The 25,024-nt window shown below is 45.0% G+C and overlaps 1 protein-coding gene across 1 annotated transcript; it reads left to right on the forward strand.

Annotated features, from left to right (window-relative positions):
- VPS26B (VPS26 retromer complex component B) lies at positions 1-23,826 on the forward strand (the record flags this gene model as incomplete). Its single annotated transcript, XM_080719666.1, has 6 exons — positions 1-223; positions 9,764-9,920; positions 14,600-14,764; positions 20,736-20,911; positions 23,124-23,266; positions 23,680-23,826. The coding sequence occupies 6 exons, from the start codon at positions 1-3 to the stop codon at positions 23,824-23,826; spliced, it is 1,011 nt and encodes a 336-aa protein (XP_080575792.1).
- Between the last annotated feature and the right edge of the window lie 1,198 nt (positions 23,827-25,024).

Genomic DNA, 25,024 nt, shown 5'->3' on the forward strand with positions numbered 1-25,024 from the left:
ATGAGCTTCTTCGGCTTCGGGCAGAGCGTGGAGGTGGAAATCCTGCTGAATGATGCGGAGAGTAGGAAGCGAGCCGAGCACAAGACGGAGGACGGGAAGAAGGAGAAATATTTCCTCTTCTACGACGGGGAGACAGTCTCCGGGAAGGTGAGCCTTGCGCTCAAGAACCCCAACAAGCGACTGGAGCACCAGGGCATCAAGATCGAGTTCATCGGGCAGATCGGTGAGTCGACCCCTCTGGACTCCCCTCCCACCCCGCGCGGTCAGCTAGAGACCCTGCCGAGCGGGGGGGTGGGGGTGGGGGGCGGGCAGACCCGGGTGTTGCAGGGCCCAGCTCTGGCGAGGCCTGTCACAGTCGCTTGTCAACTGCAGTCTGAGGCCTGGGGTTCAGCCACAAGTCCCGCCCTGGCGATTCCTTCTGCGTTACCATCTTCCCTGCCCAAAGTGACAGCGCAGTGCCAGGGAGGTGGGGACAGCCGCGGGCTACCAGGAGCGCCCTGCTGTTGGGTCGGATGGACACCTGGGCCCCGGGAATCCCCGTTGTTCTTCACCATGCTCTCCGCATTGCTTCTTGCTCCCAGATTCTCAGAGTGAGGTGCTCTTCCTGCCAATTCCCTGGATATCCACAGCTGTCAAATCCAGTTAACTGCGCCCCCACCCACCTCATTTTTCTTTTTAGATGTGATGTGGGAGAGAGGTCTTTTCACCTCAGCTCTAAATTACATATCCTGTACATGTTTGGAAAAAGAAGGCCTATAATCTGCCTTAGTCTGACCGCCTACCTAGCTTGTATTTCTCAGACTTTGTTATTAGAATGCTGATCCTCATCTAAATTTTTCCTTAAAAATAAATGATATTTCAAAACCACAGTTAAATGATAAAACTCAGTGCTTCTATAACAGTCTTTAAACATAACTATTAATCAGTAGAACTAGACAGCAAGAGGCAGTAAGCACACTTTGTCCATCAAAATAGGGTTGTTTCTAATACTAAGATTATTTAGAGCCCCATTTTATTGAATGCTCCAGGTACTTCTAAATTAAATGGTTTTTGTCACGAGGTCCAGGGTAGGTCTTTGTGGGCTGTAAACCGCTCTGGCAGAGAATCCATAGCTTATACTCCACACTGCACATACAACACTGTGTTTAGAGACTTGAGAAAGCTTGTTAAACTCTCTCATATACTCAGAGTTCAGCAAAGCATTTGTTCTCTCCCTTTTGTAGAGGCAGGAAACACTGAGACACAGGTAGGAGGAGCCTCCGGAAAAGGAGTCTTGGCATCCTGGCCCTGCAGTACACTGTTCAGCTGCAGAATTTTGCCTCTGATATTTAAGAAAAAGAAACCAGGTTAAATATTGGCTAATCCCATAGGAGCCTTTTTGTTATTTTTAAAGGCAGAATATGAAAGTCTGTTACTGTACCCCAAAAAAGGGACCGGAGGCTGGGTTTCTTGCCTGCTTTTCTGCTGCTGGTCAGATGGCAGGGTTTCTATATAGTAGTCCTGTTGACATATGGGGCCTGATAGTTATAAGATGTTTACCAGCATCTCTGGCCTCTACCTGATATGAATGGCACCCCAACTTGTGACCACAAAAATGTTTTAAAATACTGCCATATGTCCTCCAAAAGGTAAAGAACCACAGTGTAGATGAGATAAATCCAAAGCATTTTATGCTAAACATAATACATGAAATAGTCAAGAAATCCTTGGCTACTAAGAATAGGTACTTTTAAGTAGGAGTTTTAAAGTTGTTACATCAGTTGTTTGGCTCCATAATACCAGTGTAAACTGGAATGTTTAATCTTTGTCTACACCATCATTCCCAGATAGTGGTACCTTGCCAATATGTGGACAATAACCCAGAAAGTCCCTTACCCCCAGATAATATGAAATGAGCGATTCCAGAAGGAATGGTATCAAGTCTCTGTCTAATTTAAGTGAAATGTAGTTGAGTTTGTTTGCTGTACCTACCCCACCTGGCCCCTTGTCCAATTCATTATTCTATGACATCATCTTTACAGAGTTTTCTCTACACTTTTTCTTGCTTCTACTAGTAACTCTTAATGGTTTTGTGGAACCCTGAGGTAAGTTGGCCATGAGACTGGGCATTTTAAGCCTCTCACTGGGCCTCAACTTTCTCAGGTGTAAAGCAACAGTAAAGCAATCACCCAGTGATTTTGTTGAGCATACTGGGTTATCATGCCTCATTCCCTGTAGAGTAGGTACCTTTGTAAAAATGATAGTAGTCAGCCGGGCGTGGTGGCACAGGCTTGTAGTTTGTAATCCCTGTGCTTGGGAGGTGGAGACAGGAGGATCGTGCAGGTTTGAAGCCAGCCTCGCTGGCTTAAGAGACCCTGTTTCCAAATAAAGAAATATAAAAAATAGATGTCTGGGAGTGTAGCCCAGAGGTAGAAGGGTAGAAGGGTTTCCAGGAATCCCAGTACCACCAAAAAAAAAAAAAAAAGATAGTAGTCAATGTAGCAATACTCCATTTCACAGATTTAACTAGAGTTACTTATGTATGCTTTCCTCCTGCATACAACTCTTATACCCTCCCCCAGTAAGATTACCATGTATACTTAGAGGTGGTGCAAAGTTCAACCCTTTGCCTTAAAGTTCTTAATTCTGCCACATGGGTCAGTCAAACCAGGTATTGCATATAGAGCCAATCCCATCTGTATGCTTAAAGTATATGCAGCTCACTCTCAGATATCCACAATTACATGAGAGAATAATAACAATAATATGGAATGATGGACAATGTTTGTTCTTTTTGGCTTTGGGATATATTTCTTGATCAAGAACAAGGCATTAGCCTGGGTGTGGTGGCACACACTTGTAATCTCAGCATTCGGGAGGCTGAGACCGAAGGATCACGGTTTCTGGACAGTCTTAGCTACTTAGTGAAGCCCTCTGCAACTTAGTGAGACCCTGTTTCAAAATAAAGAATAAAAATAGGGCAGGGGGCATACCTCGAAGGCCAAATGCCCCTGGGTTCCATCCCCAGACCCACAAAAAAAAAAAAAAGAGCAAGGCATTTAAAAAGTCTTTCTCATTATGTTTGATGTAAATAGAATTTGTGTGCCTAAAAATGACTGATAGTAAAGATGTACTAACAGTTTGGACAAAGTGACTTTTCTTAGACTTGTGTCTCCTTTTTATCCTCCTGGTTTCTCCAAAGAAACAGGGCATGAAGTACTGTGTCATACACCTAAGGCAGTCATTATGAACTGACCTCAAGGCACCAGAGCGAGGCTGGTGGGTAACTTTGCTGAAGTTGTGGTCCTGTGGTTTTCTCCTTCATTGCACTCTTTGACGGTGTATCAAGTGGATGGAACTTCAGTCAGGTGTGGAGGCGTGGTTTGTGTGAGTGGCAGAGAGAGTCAAAAAAGTTACTATCACTGAGCTCTGGCCTCCTTCAGTGTGATTTTAGAGGAAGTGAAACTTTTGTGCTATCCCTTCTCACTCTCTGGTAATCTCCTCTGCACCTGGGATTTAAGTACCATTTTATATTCTGATGACTCCCAAACCTTTTCTTTGTCCTGACTGGAACTCTCTTTTCAGTTCTACACCTGTCTTTCTAGCTGCTTGCTGGACATGTTTACCTGGATATCCCCAGGTGCCTCAAAGATATATCCAAACAAACACCAGCCACCGCCCCCATTCCCCTACCACACTGCAGCTCCTGTTTTCTCCATCTTTGCCTGTGTTGCCTGGTCCTTTCAGCCCCAGAAATTCAGGAGTCATTTTAGGGTCTCAGGTATAAGTTGGCTTTTAAATTTTGGTTCTCTCCAATCACTGTATTATATCTTAAATCGGAGCTTCCTCTCTATTCTCTGTGCTACTTCATTTGTTATGGAACCTCCCATCTGGTCTTCCTGCCTATGTTTTCTGCTCTTTTGGGTCATCTTCTGAAAGGATGAACTGTAAAAGTCAGTTCTAACATTGTGAGTCTCCTCCTTAAAGTTCTTCTTATTGACTTCCCATTGGTTCAAGGGCAGAACTACATCTAAATTTTTCCTGTGATGTCACCTGCCTCTTTCCAGATTCATCTCTTTAGAAGCCTTACCTTTGCCACATGTAGCTTCCTCAACATATCCTGTTTCTTCTAGAAACTTGGTATTTTCCCTTTGTATATTAACATCTTTCTGCAAACTACGACTTTGTGGGCTTTCTCATTCTTCAAAGCCCAACCAATGTAACATCCATTAGGAAGCCTTCCTTGACGTCCCCATACTGACTTAAGCACTTCCTCCACTGTTCTTCCAAGGGCCTCATTGACACCTCTTTGCAAGCAGGATATGACTTAAGTTGTCCATCTTCCTCCCCTGAGAGCTATAGACTGCCTTCAGTCATCATTAATCTAGTGGCTAGCCTATAGTCTCAGCAGCTAGCACATAGAACGTGCTTAATAAATATATTTGCTAACTGAATACATTGGTCAAATCTAAGAATTTACAGAAATTCTCCCTTTTTTCTCCTCTGATCTCTACCTAGAGAAGAAATCAGTTATTGTAGTGAAAGAGAGGGAGCATGCAGGTTTGCTTTGCTGGTTGCTATTAACCTGCTGGGCATTTGTGCATGCATGAGGAGGAGGCATTGATGAGCTAGGTGCAGCTCTTAATCAAGGCCACGGAGAACTCAGATGAGTCAGGACCAGTGTGACCCAGCCAGAAAACAGCATCCTTGCTAGGGAACAGGGATAAGGAAGCACTAAAGCTAACGTCAGTTCACCTGCTTGCTTGCGTGTGCGCGTGTGTGTGCACATGCACATGTGCACATGCATGCTGGGGATTGAACCCAGGGGCATTCTACCTCTAACCTACAGCCCTACCCTATTTTATTTTAAATTTTGAAACAGGATCTCAGTAAATTGCTGAAAGCCTCCCTGTGTTGCTGAGGCTAGCTGCAAAACTGAAATCTGCCTGTTTTAGCCTCTTAAGTGCTAATATTACAGGTGTGTGCCACCATGCCCAGCTAGTTCACCTGCTTTTACATCTTCATCACACACCTTCAGAAAATAGAAATTATAAGACCTATGGTTTATTTGGTCCTGTACCAACTGAGTACTCAGATGTTACAGTTTGCTATTGCCCTTATTATGAATAATAAGATTGTACTTATTCATTTATGTTGCATATGTTTTTGTCATCTTGGTATCCTTCCTATACCTAACATGCTTTTTCAATAGTTTGGTCTCTATTTTAACAATGCCACCAAATGTGTGGTGAGGGTATTTTTCTGGTCAAGCCTGTAGAAAAGTCACTCCATGCCTTGGTATGGTGGTTCATGCCTGTAATCCCAATACTTGAGAGTCTGAGACAGGAGGATTGAAGGTTCAAGACCAGCCTCAGCAATTTAGCAAAATCCTTGACAACTTACTGAGGCCCTGTTTCAAAATAGAAAGGGCTGGAAGTGTAGCTCAGAGATAGAATGCCCCTGGATCCAGTCATCTTGGGGAAAAAAGTCATATTTTACCAACTAATGGCCCACATTTTTAGAAAGATGTAATGAGGATCACTGAGGGAGGAACTAAATTTCTTATGTTCCCTCAGAAGCAGAATAAACCATTTCTCAGCTGGACTCTGGGGAACACTGTAAGACAGACGTAGGCCACCTTGGAGACTAATGAGGTTAAATAAACCAAACATAATTAGAAAGTCAAACTTGAAGAGAAGGGCAGATGTGAACATCCTTGTATTGCAAAGTTAAACAGGTATATCTAGATTTTTCTAAAGTTTTTTAATGAACCCAGAAATATCAATCAAGTCTGTACTTATAAAATCTCCAGAGCCTTCCTATTTTAATTGAGTAGCCCTTGAAATACTAAATAGAAGGCAGGTTGAGATTAAATGGATTGGTCTGGCCTACTTAGTAAGTTGCCAGCCTGGCTTGGAGTGGAGCTGCACAGAACAGAGCTGGGTATGGACAGCCCAAAGACGTGATTGCTCTAGCAGGCTTACCAGGAGCCAGGAGATAAGTGTGGGCTGTGGCAAGTGCAAATCTTAATCAGGTTGCCAGCCAGAATATAAGATGAAGAGGTTTGCTGATTCATTTTTCTTCCAAGACCAAGATGAAGCCTGGATTATATGTGGTCCTAGCCCAGCAGCAAGCCCCGGAGTGTATGTCACAGGATCAGTCTGTGATGCAAAGCTGGCTCAATTTCCTTTAAAAGTAGCAACTTCACTTCTTGGCGGTTGGTGGCAAATTTTACCATGAAAACATCCTGAGTAGCTGGATGTGATGGCACATGCTTGTAATCCCAGCATTTGGGGGGCCAAGACAGGAGGATCACGGTTCGAGGACAGCCTCAGCTACTACTTAGTGAGGCCCTTTGCAACTCAGTGAGACCCTGTTTCAAAATAAAGAATAAAAAATAGGATTGGGGTGTCACTTGGAGGTAGAATGCCCCTGGGTTCCTTCCCCAGTACTGGAAAAAAAAAAAAATACCGAGTGCAGAAGTTATTTCTTCCTATTATACTGAGAAGGAAACTAAGGATAGAGAAGTTACCCTGTGTGTGTGTGTGTGTGTGTGTGTGTGTGTGTGTGTGTGTGTGTGTGTGTGTATCTTGTTACTGGGTTTGAACCTAGGGGTCATTCTACCTCTGAGTTATACCCCTAACCTTATTTTTTTTTTTTTGAAACAGTGTCTCCCTAAATTATCACCCACTAGCCTCAAATCTAATCTATAACCCTCCTATCTCAACCTTCCAAGTACTGGAATTAACAGGTGTCCACCACCAGGTCAGGCAGAGAAGTTACCTTACATTTAAAAAAAAAAGTCAGTTTCTAATTTTAGCCTGAAATATGTGGTCTCCGAGGGCTTTAGTGGTTGGTAAGAATTAGAGATGACTTGTGATTGCTTCATTAGGATGAAATAGAGGCAGATCACAGTCTCTTTCGGGCCCAAACTTCTTGCTGGAACACTCTTGGATTTTCTGTTTTAAGTTATGCAAGATCAAACCAATCATTCTGGCAAGCAGCAAAGTAGGGCTACTCTTTCTGCCTCCTTGGCCCATCATGTTTGCAAAAGGTTCATAAATTATAAATTTAAAAGGCCAGTCCAGTACCACTCAGACCATGCACTGGACACTCTTTTCATGCCATCCAGTGTAGGTGCTTATATTAATATGTTATAGGAGGAAAAGTGTTAGGGAGAACGTGATGCTATGCAAGAAAGGACTTCTCCTGATTGAGTCCCCCACTGGGGCAGGCAGAGTGCTTCTGTGTGGTTGCTAGGATTTTTGAATGCTGGCAGTCTGAATGCTCTCTGAACCTTTTCTTTCCTGTTTATTTCTCATGCTGCCTTCAGGCTGTGTATGTATTTTTCCACCTTTCTCTTCCCGTTTTCCTCTTGACTCTAGTATTTCTCATTTGAAGCTTGTGGATATTAGACCCTTGCTCTGCCCACTTCCTTCCCCTGGAACTAAGGCCAGAATCCTGTGCTCAGGATCCAAGGCCCCAGGTTCCCAGTGAAGGGTTCGGTTTTCACATAAAAACGAGCACATCAACCAGGGCTTTCGTGGCAAGAGTAGAGGAGTCTCTTGTCACTGGGGCTGGCCAAGACTTTGCTTCTACCCCATCCCTGACTTCCTTATCCTTATTAGGGGGCACAGTGACTGGACTGCTCACTCTTCCCCACATAGTTTAAAACTGTCATCTTATTAGCCGATTTGTACATTACTCACTACTTAGAATGCTGCCCGCTGCTGGAACCATTTAGTGTTTGAAAGAGAAGGTGGATTGTTAGTAATAAAATAAAATGATCAAATTGTAACTACATAGGAAATCAGGTAGAGTCTGTGACCACAGACTACACTGTAAATTTATATGGACGTGGTGGTACTACGAGTGTGGGATTATCCACATTACTGCCACCTTTGGGGGCTGGATAGACCTTTTTTTCCCCCTTACTTTTCTTTTGTAGTGTTGTTATACAACCCAGGAACTCTCTGTAACTGAGCTACAACCATAGATGCCCCCTATCTAAGGCAAAAGGCTCAGTATAGAATAAATATGTTAGGGGAAACTCCTGGACTACCAATCAGGGATATTTCACACTCAGGCTAAAAAGCAATAACTAAAACCATTTTTTTTCTTTCTGGGGATAGTTCTTCCCCTAGGACAGTTCCAAATTCTGTGTTGGCCCTGGGGAGGCAAGAAATCTGGCTTCTTGAGCCAAGAAGGCTTTATCTTAATAGAGGCTCAGATCTTGTGCTGTTTCGGGTGGACCCAGAGTAAATACAGCTTTCTCCTGCCCCTAATACTCAGGTCATCCTGGAGAGAAAAAAAGGGCCTCCTGTGCCTCAGAAATGCTAGGCCCAGGCCTTGTGTGTGGTTGCCCCAGGCACTGTTCTCTGTGGACCCATCCCTTACACACACACATCCCAAAGCAGTGAACTGCAGAAGCAACAAGTATACTCTCCCTGCTCCATTTGTCCAGTTCATCTGTCCTTTTGGGGGATGGAGCACAGCACTTGAACCCAAAAGTACCTGAGATGTGGTAGCTGAAAGTGTCAGGTGACCATGTATCATTATAGTCAGAATTAAGTGTTTATTATTGTAGAGCCAGTTACTGGAGGGGGGGGGATGCCAAGAAGCAGAGGCTAGAGAACCCATTTTTAAAGGACCTTCAGTTTAAATTGAGAAAGACAGTATGCATCAAAATGTAATACTTAAATAGCAGAATAAAGACAGACACAAAATAATACGGGACAAATGGTAACATGAGTTTATCAAGAAGAAATGCCAGAAATGTTTCTTGAGAAGGATGAATTTAGAGGGATGCTTATCAAACTGTGATGCCAGCACTCCTTTGGAGCTTGTTAAAAAGACATATTTTCAGGCTCTACCCCAAACCCCTGAATCAAAAACACTAAGCCTAAGGTACAGTGACCTATGTTTTAATTAGCCCCCCGGGGGATTTTGATGCATGCCAAGTGTGAGAACCATAGATTTAGTTGGAAGAAATAACCTTAAAACTTCCATATTAGCCGGGCATGGTAGCGCACGCTTGTAATCCCTGCGCTTAGGAAGCTGAGACAGGAGGATCGCACGGGTTCGAAGCCAGCCTCAGCTACTTAGTGAGGCTCTCAGCAACCTAGTGAGACCCTGTTTCCAAATAAAATATAAAAAATGGTCTGGGAGTATAGCCCGGAGGTAGAAAGCCTCTGGGTTCCACCCCCAGTACCACCAAAAACAACAACAACAAAAAAAAAACTTCCATATTAGATGAGCCATATGCTTGCCTTTCTGAGTGGCAGCAGCAGCCAGCAAGGAATTGAGAATTTGCCACTGACTAGATACTGTTCTAAATCCTTTGCCTATATATTACTTCCTCTCACAAATCCTTATGAAGTAGGCTGTATTATTACCCCTGTTACAGCCAGTCATAGATTATAGCTGCAGTTCAGGAGGATTGCTCGAATCTCAGCCTTATGGCCAACTCTAGCTCTAAGCCAGCCATACATTGTGCCTCAGTTTTCTTCTCTGTTAAATGGGTGATAAAGCCTGATGTGGTCACCTTAAAGATTATTATAAGGATGACACAACTAAATTATGTGTATCCTCTAAAAAGTTAGAAATTTTACAATGGTTATTTGCAATGGAAGGGCAGTGGTCAGGGAAAGAAGTCCAAAAACAAGGCTAGAAAGGGTTTCTCTTGGGAGAGAGGTCCTTAAGAACAGTGGTGCTGAGCCTGGAGTGCCCTTGCTAGGGTATGTGTACCTTGCATCTGATACAGGAGCTGTTGCTCTCTCCCCAGAACTCTACTATGACCGTGGAAACCACCATGAATTTGTGTCCCTGGTGAAAGACTTGGCTCGACCTGGAGAGATCACACAGTCACAGGCCTTCGACTTTGAATTTACCCATGTGGAGAAGCCCTATGAATCCTACACAGGGCAGAATGTGAAGCTACGGTGAGTTGCCACTACTCTTCCCCAGAATCTGCCCCATGTGGGCAAGGACCTCAAGCTGTTGCTGCTCCTGAGGATTTTTATATGGCTATTGAGACAAAAGAGTGTTTTGAGCTACAGTGTTCTGGTAACCACTAGCAGATGGGTTAGTTTAACAGTGAGCTCTCTCTGGGGGGAAAGACCACCTGGTTTGCAGCGTTTGTCATCTTCTTTCATCTTGGTATTCCCACAAGGGCCAGTTTCTAGCCACTGACCTGGTGTCCTTGATTGGGGAGTTGGGAAGAGAGGTCTAGTGGCCACATTCACATGTGTCACAATTGCACTGAGTCCCTGGGTATATATTCCCTCAAGAGCAAAGTATATCATAGACGGTAAGAAAACAACTAGGAAACAATGAGTTTGGGGGTATGTATTATCTTGTTTTTAATATAATTCATTTTATTGTAAGTTTATATAGTTTAGCTATATTTAACAACCAGTTCATAAAATTCCCGAAAATCCAAATCTGAGCCAGCAACAGCACAGCCCAGCTGGGTATCAGGAGGTATTGACTACATCTAGCTCTGCCATACAACAGTAACGTGGTCTCGAGCCCTGTACCTCATCTTTCTCACTTAAAAAATGGGTAATAGATTTGGATTCTAATTCTAGATCAGTCCTCTCCATCTTTGGGGAGTGATAAGAAAATAAACTGTAACACAGTATAATATGGTCTTTAAAAATTAATGAGCATGGGGTTAATAGAGCTCTGGGCTACTAGCATGTGTGAGGGCCTGGGTTTAGTCCCCAGCACCACAAAATAATGATGATGACAATAATAATAATAATGAACATAGTATAAGGATAGGGTATTGTTTTAATTGTTCTAGTTTTGGAAACTGAAGATCAGGACCTCTAGAATGAACAAATTTCACAATAGCTAAGACTCTTAGATGTAACCCTAAGATTATGTGATATCATTAGATTAAAGCGGACTATAGGCCCAAACAACTGATCCCAGGTGTTGATGCTATCTCAGAAGACTGGCTTGTTTTCATCACCTGAAGGCACGGGCTAGGATAGTATAGACTATAGCAAGACCTTTACCTCCCCTACCCCAGCAGAAAAGCATAGATTCTTCTTTATAAATCTTCCCAGAAAAGTCTAAGCACTGACATTACCCCCACTAAAGACAGTGTCTTCTCCTATCACTCAGAGAGGACAGTACTAGAGAAGATTTTTAAATTTCTTTTTGCGATGGATTTGTCTTCAGTATTTTTGTGACAAAAAGAAAGGTGGGCACAGTATGGTAGTTTCTCAAAAAATTAAATATAGGCTGAGGGTATAACTCTGGTAGAGCACGCACTTAGAATGTGTAAGGATGTGGGTTCAATTACCAGCACCACACCACACAAAAAAATTAAATATAGAATTATCGCCAGGCGTGGTGGCGCACGCTTGTAATCCCCGCGCTTGGGAGGCAGAGACAGGAGGATCGCGCAGGTTCAAAGGCAGCCGTGCGCGCTGGCTTAAGAGACCCTGTTTCCAAATAAAAATATAAAATAGGTCTGGGAGTGTAGCCCAGAGGTTGAAGGGCTTCCAGGAACCCCAATACCACCAAAAATAAATAAATAAATAAATAAATAAATAAATAAATAAATAAATAAATAAATAAATAAATATAGAATTATCATATCATCCATATGATTATGGTTATATAATCAAAAGAACTGAAAAGAGGGTCTGGAATAGATATTTACATGCCCATCATCATAACAGCATTATTCACAATGACTAAAAGCAATTAGGAAGGAAACCTAAGTGTCCATCAGTGAATAGACAGACAAAATGTTAATATCAAAATGTGTAACAATCAACATATAGTTGATTATTATACAGCCTTAAAAAGGAAGGGAATTCTGTCATTTGTTAAAACCTTCAGGATGAATCTTAAGGATATTATGCCAAGTGGAATAAATTAGTCACAGAAAGACAACTCTTGTATGATTCCACTTAATACAAAGTACCTAGGGATAGTCAAATTCAGAGACAGGAAGTAGAATGGTGGTCCCTAGAGGTTGGGAAGCATGGGAAATTACTTCTAATGGAGACAGACTTTTATTTGGGGTGATAGAAAATTTGATAATAGTTGCACAACAATGTGAATGTGCTGGATAATGTACAGTTTAGTGACATTAAATTGATATTAAACCATTTAAAAATGGTTAAAATTGGCCACGCATGGTGGCACATGCCTATAATCCCAGCACTGGAGAGGGGTTAGGGGAGAGAGGAAGAGAGGGAGAGAAGAAAAGTGAAATTGGTAAATTTTATGTTGTGTAATTGAGGAATAAGATGATTCATCCAATTCTAGAGAGAAGTTTGAAGTTCTGACAATATGTAGGCATGTAAAAGTTCACCAGACAGTTGGAAACACAGACCTGATGCTGAGGACAGAAAGGAAACTTAGAAATGCATAATTGGGAGTTGTCTGCTCAGAAGTAATAACTGATTCTTTTTTTTTTTTTTTTTGGTGGTACTGGGGTTCCTGGAAGCCCTTCTACCTCCGGGCTACACTCCCAGACCTATTTTTACATTTTTATTTGGAAACAGGGTCTCCTAAGCCAGCCCGCGCGACTGGCTTCAAACCTGCGCGATCCTCCTGTCTCTGCCTCCCAAGCGCGGGGATTACAAGCGTGCGCCACCACGCCCGGCCTGATTCATCTTTTAAGGAATGTGGAGCAATGCAAGGAAAGAAGAACTGAGACCTAATGGGGACAGTAGGAGGACAGTTGGGGTAGTACTATCCCAGTAGAGACAAGGAAAGTACATTTTAAGGAGAGGAAAGTGTTTTACCCAACCCAGATAAAGCCACTGGGTCAGCTCTTGGGAGCCATGCATTTCCTTCAGAGGAGCAGTTCGTGTTGGGTGGATAGTGGTTAGAAGTAGCAGCTGGCAAAAGTGCAGGTCAGTACAGAACCTCTCGTGTAACATCTGTGATGAAAGGGAATCTGTGGTAGGTCCAGAGTGTAAGACCTGGAGCAGGTTTTGGAGATTAGTTGGTTTGGGACTTTTTATAAACTAAAAGGATGACACCTGTAGCTAGAAAGCGACTATTTTGGTAAAATTGGAAAAGCATCATATTTGAGTCACTTGGGAAGCTTTGTCCCTCAGCAGAGCAATTTCCTGTCAGATGTGCCTGGGCACCAGGATTTTTCAGCACCCCACCCCAGGTGATTCAAATGTGCATCCTAGTTGAGAGTGGCTATGCCAGATGGAAGAGAAAAGGTACTTGAGAGGGATGCTGGAGGGGGTGGATGGATGAAGGGATAGAGACACATTTAGGCCCTGGCTAAGAAAGAACAGAGAGTAGACATGAGAGAGAATTACAAGTCTTGACTTGGAGGGCCTTCGTCTTTTTAGTAGAGTAAAATGCAATCTTTCCCTGAGCCATTAGAAAAGGGCGAGGAACATGTGTCTTGGGCAGTGTAACAGAAATTATTAAGATGACCAAAGGATTGCCAAGAAACAGCACCAAACAGAGGACAATAGCCTAAATGTATAGTTGAGTTGGTTAACATATCATTAAAACTTTTACCAGTACTGCCTAACAGGCACTGGGGATTATTTAAGTATTATTCAGAAGAAAATACAATTAAAGGCTGTTTTCTCCCTCATTGGATATTAACACAGTATTCACCTGTAATCCCAGTTCTTGGGAGGCTGAGACGGGAAGATTGCAGGTTCAAAGCCAGCCTCAGCATAGCGTGAATATCTGAGGAGACAGGGATATCCGAGAAAGGCAGTGCTAATGTGCTTGCTATAGAGCTTGGACTTGTTAAATCCTAAAGGGCCTTATCTTTGTCTTCTTTCTAACCCGCCACCTAGTATAGCAGCCTTCTTCCCAAAGCTGACCCAAGAACCCTTTGCTATTCAAACTCAGCCTCTGTTGCTTTACAACATAAGGAATTCATGAAGGTTTACTGTAAGGTTTCAGGAAGGTCTTGGAATGCCATTTTTCTCTCTCTCCTCAGGAGTGGGTTGAGGTATCTGAATTAGCACTTTTCCTGAGTTCTGATTTTTCTGTTTACTTGCCCATCTCCCTCAGTGGAAATGATCTTCCCATGAGACCATATCTTATTCATCCTATGCCTAGCGCAGTACTTAGTTCAATAAAAGTTTGCTGAATAAATAGCTGGCTTAATTTTCCATTTCCTATTCCCCTCTTTCAACCATAAGGGACTTAAAAAATGTTTATTGATCAAAAATTAAGTGAGCAGGCATGTAAATATGAGTATGGGACAGATCCCTGTGCTCAGGAAGCCAGGAGGTAGTTGGAGAAATAAAGCCTGCACACATATACATGGTAGATAGTAGTAAAGGCCACAACAGGCCTAAGAATAACATGCAGTTAGAGTTCAGAGGAGAGAGATCACTTTTACTTAGGGCAGGGTTCTTAACCCAGAGACACAGGCCCCAAAAGAAGACTTGGGAGAAGGGTGTTTGATATCTCAAAATTATGGTTGCAAATTTGGTAGATAGGTACATATGTGCATATTTTCCTGGGAGGAGGGTCTGTAAATTCCCAAAGGGATAAAAAGCCCCAGCCATGGTGAGGGGTTCTCTCAAGTGGGAGAGTTTGGTGCCTCTGTCTAGGTAGCATCTGGAGACTGGGAATGTTCATGACAGCTCTTCTCCTATAGCTATTTCCTTCGAGCCACCATCAGTCGCCGCCTCAATGATGTCGTCAAAGAGATGGACATTGTAGTTCACACACTCAGCACCTACCCAGAGCTGAACTCTTCCATCAAGATGGAAGTTGGGATTGAGGACTGCCTGCACATTGAGTTTGAGTACAATAAATCCAAGTAAGTGTCCTGGTCCCCAAGGCTCAGTAGTCATGATTGAGGGAGTGTGAGATATAACATGATCTCAATGCAGATTGACAGAGCCCTTTGACTCCGCTGCTTCATGGCGACATGCTGTTGTGGGAAGACCACAGAAAAGTACAGTGAGTGTGTGTAAGGTTGGTTATAGGAAGCAGAACCAGGAAAACTTCATTTTACTTAAACCATATTAAGGTGGCATATTTAAACATTGTAAGATGCCTTTCACAGTTAAGGTAAACTAACTTAGGTTATTTGTCTCAGATTCTGGGTACAGCTATTTCCGTCTGTGAATGAAAAAATAATCACAGAACACAATTCCATCATCATTTGTTTCCTCTACGTCTTTAAAAATCAAAGCGAGGAAACTAAATGCTGGCAATGGTTTGCTGCTTCCTCCCTGAACTAAAATGAATCGTGGCAAAGAATACCTGATGTGTTTTTATAAAGGTCTTAAAATAGCTTCATTTTTAACTGACAAGTTGTAAAGCTGTGTATGTTTTAAACTGAGTGTATTGTTAGAACATCAAAATATTTAACTTCTTGAAAGCCACAAAACTTTCTGGACGTCACAGGTTCAAAAGTATCTTCTTTTGGAAATAATACATTTTCTGAAAATGTTTGGAAACCAAATATCCAAAAGTAAAAAGGATATTCTATTCACAGAGAGCTAAAAAAAAATCATAGTCTGTAATTACAGTTCTCACTGTGGCGCTCCCCAGGCCCACTGTCAAGCAGAGGCTGGGGGAAGTGGGACATAAGCCAGATGGTTTGCCTTTGAAGAGCTTGGGAACAGAGCTTGATTCCTGCAAAAGGAATGAAGGAAAAGTAAAATTTCCCCTACCTTTTCCTGGCCTGGGCCCAGTGGGCCCCCATAAAATGATCAGAGTGACCTGGAACCAGCCCTGCTCAGTGTGTCCCACCTGTGGAATAGAGGTGAGTGTTTGGAGGAAGGCTGATCTGGGCCAGGTATAGGAACGGGCTTCTTCCCCTTTCTCCTCACAGTCTCTGGGCTCTGAGTGGTCCTGCACTATGCCTCAGCCACCTGGTTAAGGTAGTGGCTGGCAGTAGCACTGCTGGTAAGAGGTCAAAATAGCCTCAATTAGCAATGCATACAAGACTGAATTTAGTGTATAAATTTGCTTTAGAAGCCAGGCATGGCAGTGCATGCTTGTAATCCCAGTACTTGGAAGGCAGAGACAGGAGAATCACAGGTTCAAAGACAACCTCAGCAACTTAGTAAAACCTGTTTCAAAATAAAATTGGGATGGGGTGCTTTAGAGTCAGTTACGTACAGTCATGGAATACATACTTGCAGACTGCTCTTCTTCTCTCAACAGGCAGCACTGTATGAGAGTACACAGCTTATAGGTAATAGAAAGAACCCATGACTTGAATTAGGTCCTACTCTGCCATTAAAAAGTTTAGCTAAGCCAGGCATAGTGGTTTGCACTTATTATCCCACCTGAGGCAGGATTGCAGAATCAAGGACAGCCTGAGCAACTTAGTGAGACCCTTTCTTAAAATAAAATAAAGGATGAGGATGTAGCTTAATGGTAAGTGCTTGCCTAACATGCATGAGGCCCTAGGTTCAGTCCCTGGCATAGTGGTGCACACTTACAATCTCAGTACTTGGCAGGCAGAGACAGGAAGATCACAAGTTTGAGTCTAACCTCAGCAACTTAGCAAGACCTTGTTATAAAATAAAAAAGGACCGAGAGTACGACTTGGAGGTAGAATGCCCCTGAGTTCAATCCCCAGTACCAAAGAAAGAAGAAAAAAATAGGAAAGGTTAAGGTTAGTAGGTACTAATAATTTTTTGCCTTGGCTTCTCATCTGAAAAATGAGGAATTCAGACTAGGTCAGTAGATTTCAAAATATCCAGAGAAAGTATGAAGCGAAGAAAGAGCTGGGGTGGGGTGAGGGCTAGGCATTCTTCCTTCAGTCCAACAGCTTTTTTATGTCTCTCACATAGGTATGCTTCTTTTATTTATTTATTTATTTATTTATTTATTTTTATTTATATTTATATTTATTTTTTAATAGGTGCATTGTAGTCATATATCAATCACACTGGAGTACAAGACTTGAGAGGATATACAAGCACACATCATCCAATTAGCCCTCATCCAGCCCCCATCCCATTCCCTCCCCCTCCCTCCATCCCATGCTTGTTTGGTGATTAACTTTGATACATTTGTTTATGTACCTCCTGGTTTTAAAGAGGCTCCATCCTCCCCTATTCCATACCCTTTGATTGGTTACCTTAGTTGCTTCACTATAGGGCCCTTTCTATAGCTCAACCTCTTCCTGTTGCCCCTTTCCTCCTAGTTATTGCTGATTAGGGGAAGCATCGGATTTATATTTTCTGTGATATTTCTCTGTGCATGCCACGTTGCAAGTACCAATCCCACTCTTGACGGCCCCAGTAGTGGCCTGGCTACCTGGTGGACTGATCCAGACCTCGCTGCCTCAAGCAGCAGCCTTGCTTCATGAGAGGCCCTGATTCTGGTCTCGCTGGCCCCGACACTAGCCTAAGCCCTCAGCTGGCTCCGATCCCGGCCTCAGAGGCCCCAATAGTGGCCTTGCCTCATGGCAGGCTCCGATGATGGCCTCGCTGGCCCCAGCCCCGGTCTAACCCCTCGGCAGGGCTCCAATCTGGCCTCGGAGGCCTCAGTAGCGGCCTTGCCTCACGGAAGGCTCCGATGCTGGCTGCTGGTCCCGGCACCAGCCTAACCCCTCGGCAGGCTCCGATCCCGGGCTCAGAGGTCCCAGCACTGGCCTATCCTCACGGCAGGCTCCATCCCGGCCTCGCTGGCCCCAGCACCAGCCTAACCCCTCGGCAGGCTCCTATCCTGGCCACGGAGGCCCCAGCACCAGCCTTGCCTCATGGCAAACTCCGATGCCAGCACCAGCCTAAGCCCCTCGGCAAACTCCGATCCTGGCCTCGGAGGCTTCAGTAGCGGCCTTGCCTCATGGAAGGCTCCGTTGCCGGCCGCTGGCCCTAGTACTGGCCTAACCCCTCGGCAGGCTCCAATCCAGGCCTCAGAGGCCCCAGCACCAGCCTTTCCTCACGGTGAGCTCCGATCCTGGCCTTGCTGGCCCTGGCACCGGCCTAACCCCTTGGCAGGCTCTGATTCCGGCCTTGAAGGCCCCAGCACCGGCCTTGCCTCACAGCAGGCTCCGATCCCGGCCTCACTAGCCCCAGCATCGGCCTAACCCCTCGGCAGGCTCTTATCCTAGCCTCGGAGGCCCCAGCACTGGCCTTGCCTCATGGCAAACTCTGATGCCGGCCTTGCTGGCCCCAGCACCGGCCTAACCCCTCGGCAGGCTCCAATCCTGGCCTCGGAGGATTCAGTAGCGGCCTTGCCTCACGGAAGGCTCTGTTGCCGGCCCCTGGCCCCGGTACTGGCCTAACCCCTTGGCAGGCTCCAATCCAGGCCTTGGAGGCCCCAGCACTGGCCTTTCCTCACCGTGAGCTCCGATCCTGGCCTTGCTGGCCCTGGCACTGGCCTAACCCCTCGGCAGGCTCCAATCCTGGCCTTGAAGGCCCCAGCACCGGCCTTGCCTCACGGCAGGCTCCAATCCTGGCCTCACTGGCCCCAGCATCGGCCTAACCCCTCGGCAGGCTCCGATCTCGGCCTCAGAGGGCCTCAGTAGTGGCCTTGCCTCACGACAGGCTCTGATCCCGGCCTCACTGGCCCCGGCACCGGCCTAACCCCTCAGCAGGCTCCGATTACTGTCTCGAAGCTCCAGCACCGGCCTTGCCTCACGGCAGGCTCCAATCCCGGCCTTACTGGCCCCGGCACTGGCCTAACCCCTCTGCAGGCTCCGATCCTAGCCTCGAAGGCCCCAGCACCGGTTTTGCCTCACGGCAGGCTCCGATCCTGGCCTCACTGGCCCCAGCACTGGCCTAACCCCTCGGCAGGCTCCGATCCTGGCCTCAGAGGCTCCAACACCAGCCTTGCCTCATGGCAGGCTCCAATCCCAGCTTTGCTCTGTCCGTCGCCAGCCTCACCCCTCCAATCCGAGCACCCTCTTCGCCTAACCAATTGTCCCATGTTCTCGAGGATGCGTGGTGGTAACATTCTGTCTCTGGGGTTATTATTTCTGGGGTTATTATTTCAAAGGTTCCAGGTGTAATGCATCAGATCTCTGCCTCCCATGAGTACTGGCCACTGCCATTGCCACTGCCTCCACCATTTCAAATCCTTCCCAGACTCTTTTTCCACTCTGAATGTTGTCCAGTGTTCCTAAGCATGCGTGACGATAGCATTTGACATTTGGTGTAATTTCTCCAAAAAAATAAGGTTGGTAGGATCTGATTTCTGCTTCTCCTGAATACAAGTCTCCACTGCCATCGCGGAGACCACTTTCAACACCGCCTTTCTCCTTGGTCTCCGCTAAACTCTCTCCTTACAGGTGATGTCCAAGATTCTTAACAATATAGAGAAACAGCAGTCCTCCTTCACAGGGAATTTTTCCATAAGTTCCAGTGCATTTGGATAAGTTTTGTCTGCATCTCCAGTGTCCTGGCATCTGCCATGGCTTTCTCCTCTCTGATATTTTTTTTCCTTTTTTTTTGAATAAAGAGAAGACAGTATATATGTTTTGAGGAGGTAGTGGGATCAGGCATTCAGTAGCACTGTGACCTGGTCGGTTTCCCTATGGGTCCAGTGTGCTCTGCACTACTGTGCCTGGGACCCAGAATCCCGCGACCTGGGCCCCGGCTGGCGTGCCCCGCGCGACCTCCGCCCGGGACCCAAGGTACTGGGCCCGGTTTCTCCAGGGGTCTGGCATGCTACACGCGGTCCAGTCCAAGGTCCAGAGTCCCGCCCCGGGCCCCGGTTGTTGCGCCCCGCGTGACCCCCACCCGGGACGGGCCCGGTTTTTCCAGGGTTCTGGCATGCTACGCGCGGTCTGGCCTGGGGCCCAGAGTCCTGAGACCCGGGCCCCGGCTGGCATGCCCCGTGCCATACATATGCTTCTGTGTGAGATTTCATTAAAAAATAAAGGAATATTTAATTTACAAGTTTAGAAAACAATAGCATCCATGGTCTCTAAGCATCCCTGTGAAATGTTGCTGGTGGCCTCATCCTGCTGCTTTTGCACATTCTCTGAACTTCTCTACTCAGTGTCCTGTGAAGCAACAGGGAGCACTTGGGGGCCTAGGAACAAAGAACTTCACCCCCTGCTCACATTCCAGTCAAATAATCTATTCTCTTCCACTTTATTTTTTCACCTATACTGTCAGAAGGCTAACTTCTGAAGCACCTGTGAACATTCATGTCCCATAAGACTGAGCTTCAGGTTTGAAGAGTTTTCTGTCTTTCTGCCATGCCTGATACAGGAACATACCACAGACTATCGAGGAAAGCTTGGAGGATGGAGTGTTATGCAGCATGGCTAAATTCCTTTCAGGCTCATGGAACACAAGCCACGCAAGCAGAGCCTTTAGAGCAAGTACGGATGTAGAAGGAGACCTTGATCTTGCTTTACTGTTCCTGTCTGGCATTTCCAGGCCAAGCAAACAGATTTGTTTGCTGTGAGCCATGGAGGCTCAGCTCCCAGAAGATATTACGTGGACATCAGAGAGAAAGGAGAGGCTGGTTCCTTCATTTTTAGGACTGGCCTCTAACATATTAGAAAAACACACATCTGGGGAGACAGCGCAGATGAATAAATGCAAACAGGTGAAGAAGTATCATACAGGATAGATATCCCTTGAGTTGACTGTGGAAGAGCAAACATCACTTAGATTCAGAAGAGGACATATTAGGAAATCATGCTGCCACAGCAATGAGGGCAGAAAGATGGGTGTGTATATACATCGCAACTGTACCTTCAACCAGTATACATGGCCATGACAGTGTACACCGTCCTGAAATAAAAAGGGACCAGCCAGTGTAAAAACATTATCGTTTTATTATTTCCTCTGCTTTTTCTTCCTCAGATACCACCTGAAAGATGTTATTGTAGGGAAGATATACTTCCTGCTGGTGAGAATCAAGATCAAGCACATGGAGATAGACATCATCAAGAGGGAAACAACAGGCACAGGCCCCAACGTGTACCATGAAAACGACACGATAGCAAAGTATGAGATCATGGATGGGGCGCCGGTGCGAGGTGAGCCCCACCCCAGGGTCTCCACTCCTGTACCCTTTCTCCCAGGCCCCATTACAGAATTTTGGAAGGGCTTGAGGGGCTAAACTATCCACCTAAGATGTACTATTAATTTGTGGTTTCTTAATCTCAAATTGTGCACAGTCAGTGCCATTATTCTTAATGGCCAGGAGAGGCTAAGCCTGTGTAACTTCTGGCTCCTACCCCAACTTTGCTCAGAAAAGCTCCACATTGACCTCATTTATATATTTGGCTTGTACTTAAGATTTAATCACACATTAGGGCTGTTGGGGAAAATGTTTGAAAGGTACTCCTTTAAGATAGTTTGAACATTTAAGATAGTTAAAACTCTTTCCCATTGACATTGACATTCTTTGCTGCTCACACCAAGAGATTCGTGCATAGCGGTCAGTATTCATTACTTAGTTCTAGCTTTGGTAAAATATTATTTATTTACTTATTATTTATTTATTTATTTTAGTGTTGGGATCAAATCTAGGGTCTCATGCGCTAGAAATTGTTCTGCCATACCACTGAATCACCAGCCCCTAGCTTTGATAAAATGATTTATTCTCTAAATTCATTTACCAAATATGAAAGAGATATTAGATATGCTAGTCCACACTGCCATGTACTGAGGACAGCACTGGGAAATGGGTAGAAATGGTCTTCCCCCACCCCATGGAGCTAATATTATATATGGGATAACTGGAATTAAAAGCTCTTTGTTATTTGGGGTATATCTGTGATTATTTTCAAGTAGCTATTGTTTTTCATTGGCTCTGAAGCAACTGAGGATAAAGAATGTCTCTTCTCATTAATACTGGTAGCGCACGCCTGAATCCCAATACTTGGGAGGCTAAGACAGGACGATCACAGATTCAAGGCCAACTTCAGCAATTTAGTGAAACATTTGCAATTTTGTGAGATTCTTATTTCAAAATAAATAAAAGGATGGGGGTGTAGTTCAAAGGTAAAATGCCCCTGGGTTCAATCCCATTACCAAAAAAAGTGTCTTCTCATTTTGACATGTGTGATGCTTCTAAAGTTTTATCCAGTGTATTCCCAGTCTGTTCTGAGTAGAAAGAAATGTGTCAGATTTAGTAGCCTGCGACACTGGGAATAATCTCAGCAGACTCTTGGGTGTCACTGTACCAGGCCCTTGGGGGTTTGGGACCAAGTTCTCCTTTATCTGATGTCCCAATTTTTTTTTTAACTAGGTATGCAAGTGGATTTACTATCATTTTACTTGGACAAATGATATAGGGCATTAAGAAACAACACAAAACAGCAGATAATTAAAGTATCATTTATAGTTAACTTTAGATTATGCTAATAGTTTTGGTGTTTTCAGTAGAATACTGCCCCAATATTTATTTACTTACTTATTTATTTATTTATTTATTTATTTGTGTGTATGGTACTGGGGATTGAACCTAGGGGCATTCTACCTCTGAGCTACACCCCCAGCCCTTTGTTTTTTGTTTTGAAACAGGGTCTTGCTAAATTGCTGAGGGTCTGATTTGTTAGAGCTGGTCTTAAACCTGCAGTCCTCCTGTCTTAGCTATGTACTGGGATTACAGGTGTGTGTCACTGTGTTCAGAAATTTTGTTCCTCTTATACTAGGAAAAGCACAATGTCAGAAGTAGAAGGGACCTAAACCATCACAGTCAGAATCTCTTAATTTTCCACATGAGAAAATTAAGGCCCAGAGAAAGCTACAGATTTACTCAGAAGTCATACAACTGGTCAATGCTCTATCCATATTATAGGAGGAGAGGGATGTAATCTAAGGGCATACAGTAACTAGGACCCAGGGAGGTGACATTGCAGTTCCTAAGTGACATGCTAAGTAGTTGGGGTATGATAACTGCCTCTTGAAAATCCAGTAACCAGGCACATCCCATATAATCAAAATACACATAACAACAGCGTCCCTGTGCCGTTCACACTCAGCTGCTCCTCACTGTTTTCTGCATCACAATGGTGAGAGGACATTCAGAAGCCACAGCAATACTGGATTGAAACTGGAGAGTCACAGTTTTGCTTCAGCAAACTCCTTGGCCAGCAGAGTGTGCAGCTCTCCTAAAGGCTTGGTGTTTCATGCCACATTCTGCTGGCATCTCACCTAACTGCTGTGGTCAGAGAGGGACTTGGTATAAGACAGAGCAATCCACTTTGTCCTGTGCCCTCATTCTCACTTTGCCCCTTACAGGCGAGTCCATCCCGATCAGGCTGTTCCTGGCAGGGTATGAGCTCACGCCCACCATGCGGGACATAAACAAGAAGTTCTCTGTGCGCTATTACCTCAATCTGGTGCTGATAGATGAGGAGGAGCGGCGCTACTTCAAGCAGCAGGTGAGCTACCTCCTCCAAGCCCATGGATGCCCTGGGAACAGAACAGAAAGGCCATCATTCCCATGGAGGAACTGATTTTTCAATTAAGCGGAATGATAGAAGAGAGCTGCTAGTCTCTATGCCACTTGTTATTTTTCTAAGAGGTAGAAACACAGATTACTCAGAATCCCATAGCAGGAAAGAGAATTCCACTTGATTCCTAGAATTGGTTTTCTTGAGCCTAACTCCTACAGCTGCCCTGCCCTTCTGGCCTATACCTGGGATGGGAGGTACTCACAGCTGCTCCTTTGATGAGACATTAGCAGCAGAGGTTCTTACCAAGGATTCCAAAGCACAAAGGTGAGAACCTCTGAGAATCCTGCCTCTGAGCTTGCCTCTCTGGTGCAAAGTTGCTCTCTCTCCCAATTCTGCAGGAAGTGGTGTTGTGGCGGAAGGGTGACATTGTGCGGAAGAGCATGTCCCACCAGGCAGCCATCGCCTCACAGCGCTTCGAGGGCACAACCTCCCTGGGTGAAGTGCGGACCCCCAACCAGCTGTCGGACAACAACAGCAGGCAGTAGGCCCCCGGGCCAAGAAGCTGCTGGGCTTCCACCCCAGCACTCCCGTCTACCAAACACCAGCGGCTGGGGGAGGGGGAGGATGGGGGAAGCTCAGCCGACCGTTACTTGCAACCTGAAAACAAATCATGTTTTTGACTTAAATTCTTTTCTCTGAAGAACATAAGGGGCTTGGGTTGGGAAGCAGTCTCCTTGGGATTCTGCAGCTGATGTGGGATAGGGAGACAGCATCTTCGAAACTAGTGAAGATAGTCTCTCCCTGGGGGATAAGTCTATTGAGGCCTTCCTCGTGGGCTGCTCCTGCTGAGAGCCAAGAGCTTAACTCTGTAGCTTCTGGCTCTCTGGGCTTCCTGATATAGAATCTGAACATGCCAGCAGGACCCTAGGTAGTCATGTCTTATTTCCCTCAGCTGTCCCTGAGGTAGTGGCAGGAGAAATTGGACCTGCCCCATCCTAAATGTGGGGGGAAGACAAGATCAGGAAGCTACCTCTCTGGGAGTCTGAGGTGGTGCTTTGATGTTTCCACAAGCCACCTCTCTGGCCCCTCACCGCTAGGACCCAGGTGCATTCCTTCTGCATCTTCTCTGGCTCGTCAGGAACATCCTGGGACAGAAGCCTATGTAAAGGCCTGGGACTGACTGTGCCTGCACCCGTGAGAAATACCTGGGTACAAAGAAGCCCTGAGGTCAGTGTCACACGCGGATGGCCAAGAGGCTGAGCCAGGCCCATTGAGGACAGAGGATCAAGGCATGGCGACTGTCTGCCTTCAGCATGTGATTCCACTTGGCAACCCTGAGGTTTGGGTTGTTCTAGGGTACTACTCTATGTACCCTAACAAGCCCTAAGCAAAAGGGTCTTTTTCCTTTAAGACAATATTCTGGGAAGGGGCTAACGTCCCTTTGCCTCCTCCTAAGAGTGAATCCTTATCACTCCTTACCCTACATTTAACTTCTGGGAATTAGGGCTTGGTTTCAAACACCTTGAAATTTTGTTTTTACTTTCACCCCAAGATTCTTCACCCTTCTACCTACAAGTTAAAGGAAATGAGAGCCCCAGCAGAGGACTCTGCTACAACTTCAGAATAATTCTGCTTGCCAAATTATGTCTTCATCTTTTAAGACCATTGGTATATTTTGTTTAAAACACAAATAGGAAAACTCGTAGATGTTGTTATACTAGAGAAGAGGGCAGTTTTTCTTCT

Source organism: Muscardinus avellanarius (genome assembly GCF_963383645.1).
Source record: "Muscardinus avellanarius genome assembly, chromosome: 1".
NCBI lineage: Eukaryota > Metazoa > Chordata > Mammalia > Rodentia > Gliridae > Muscardinus > Muscardinus avellanarius.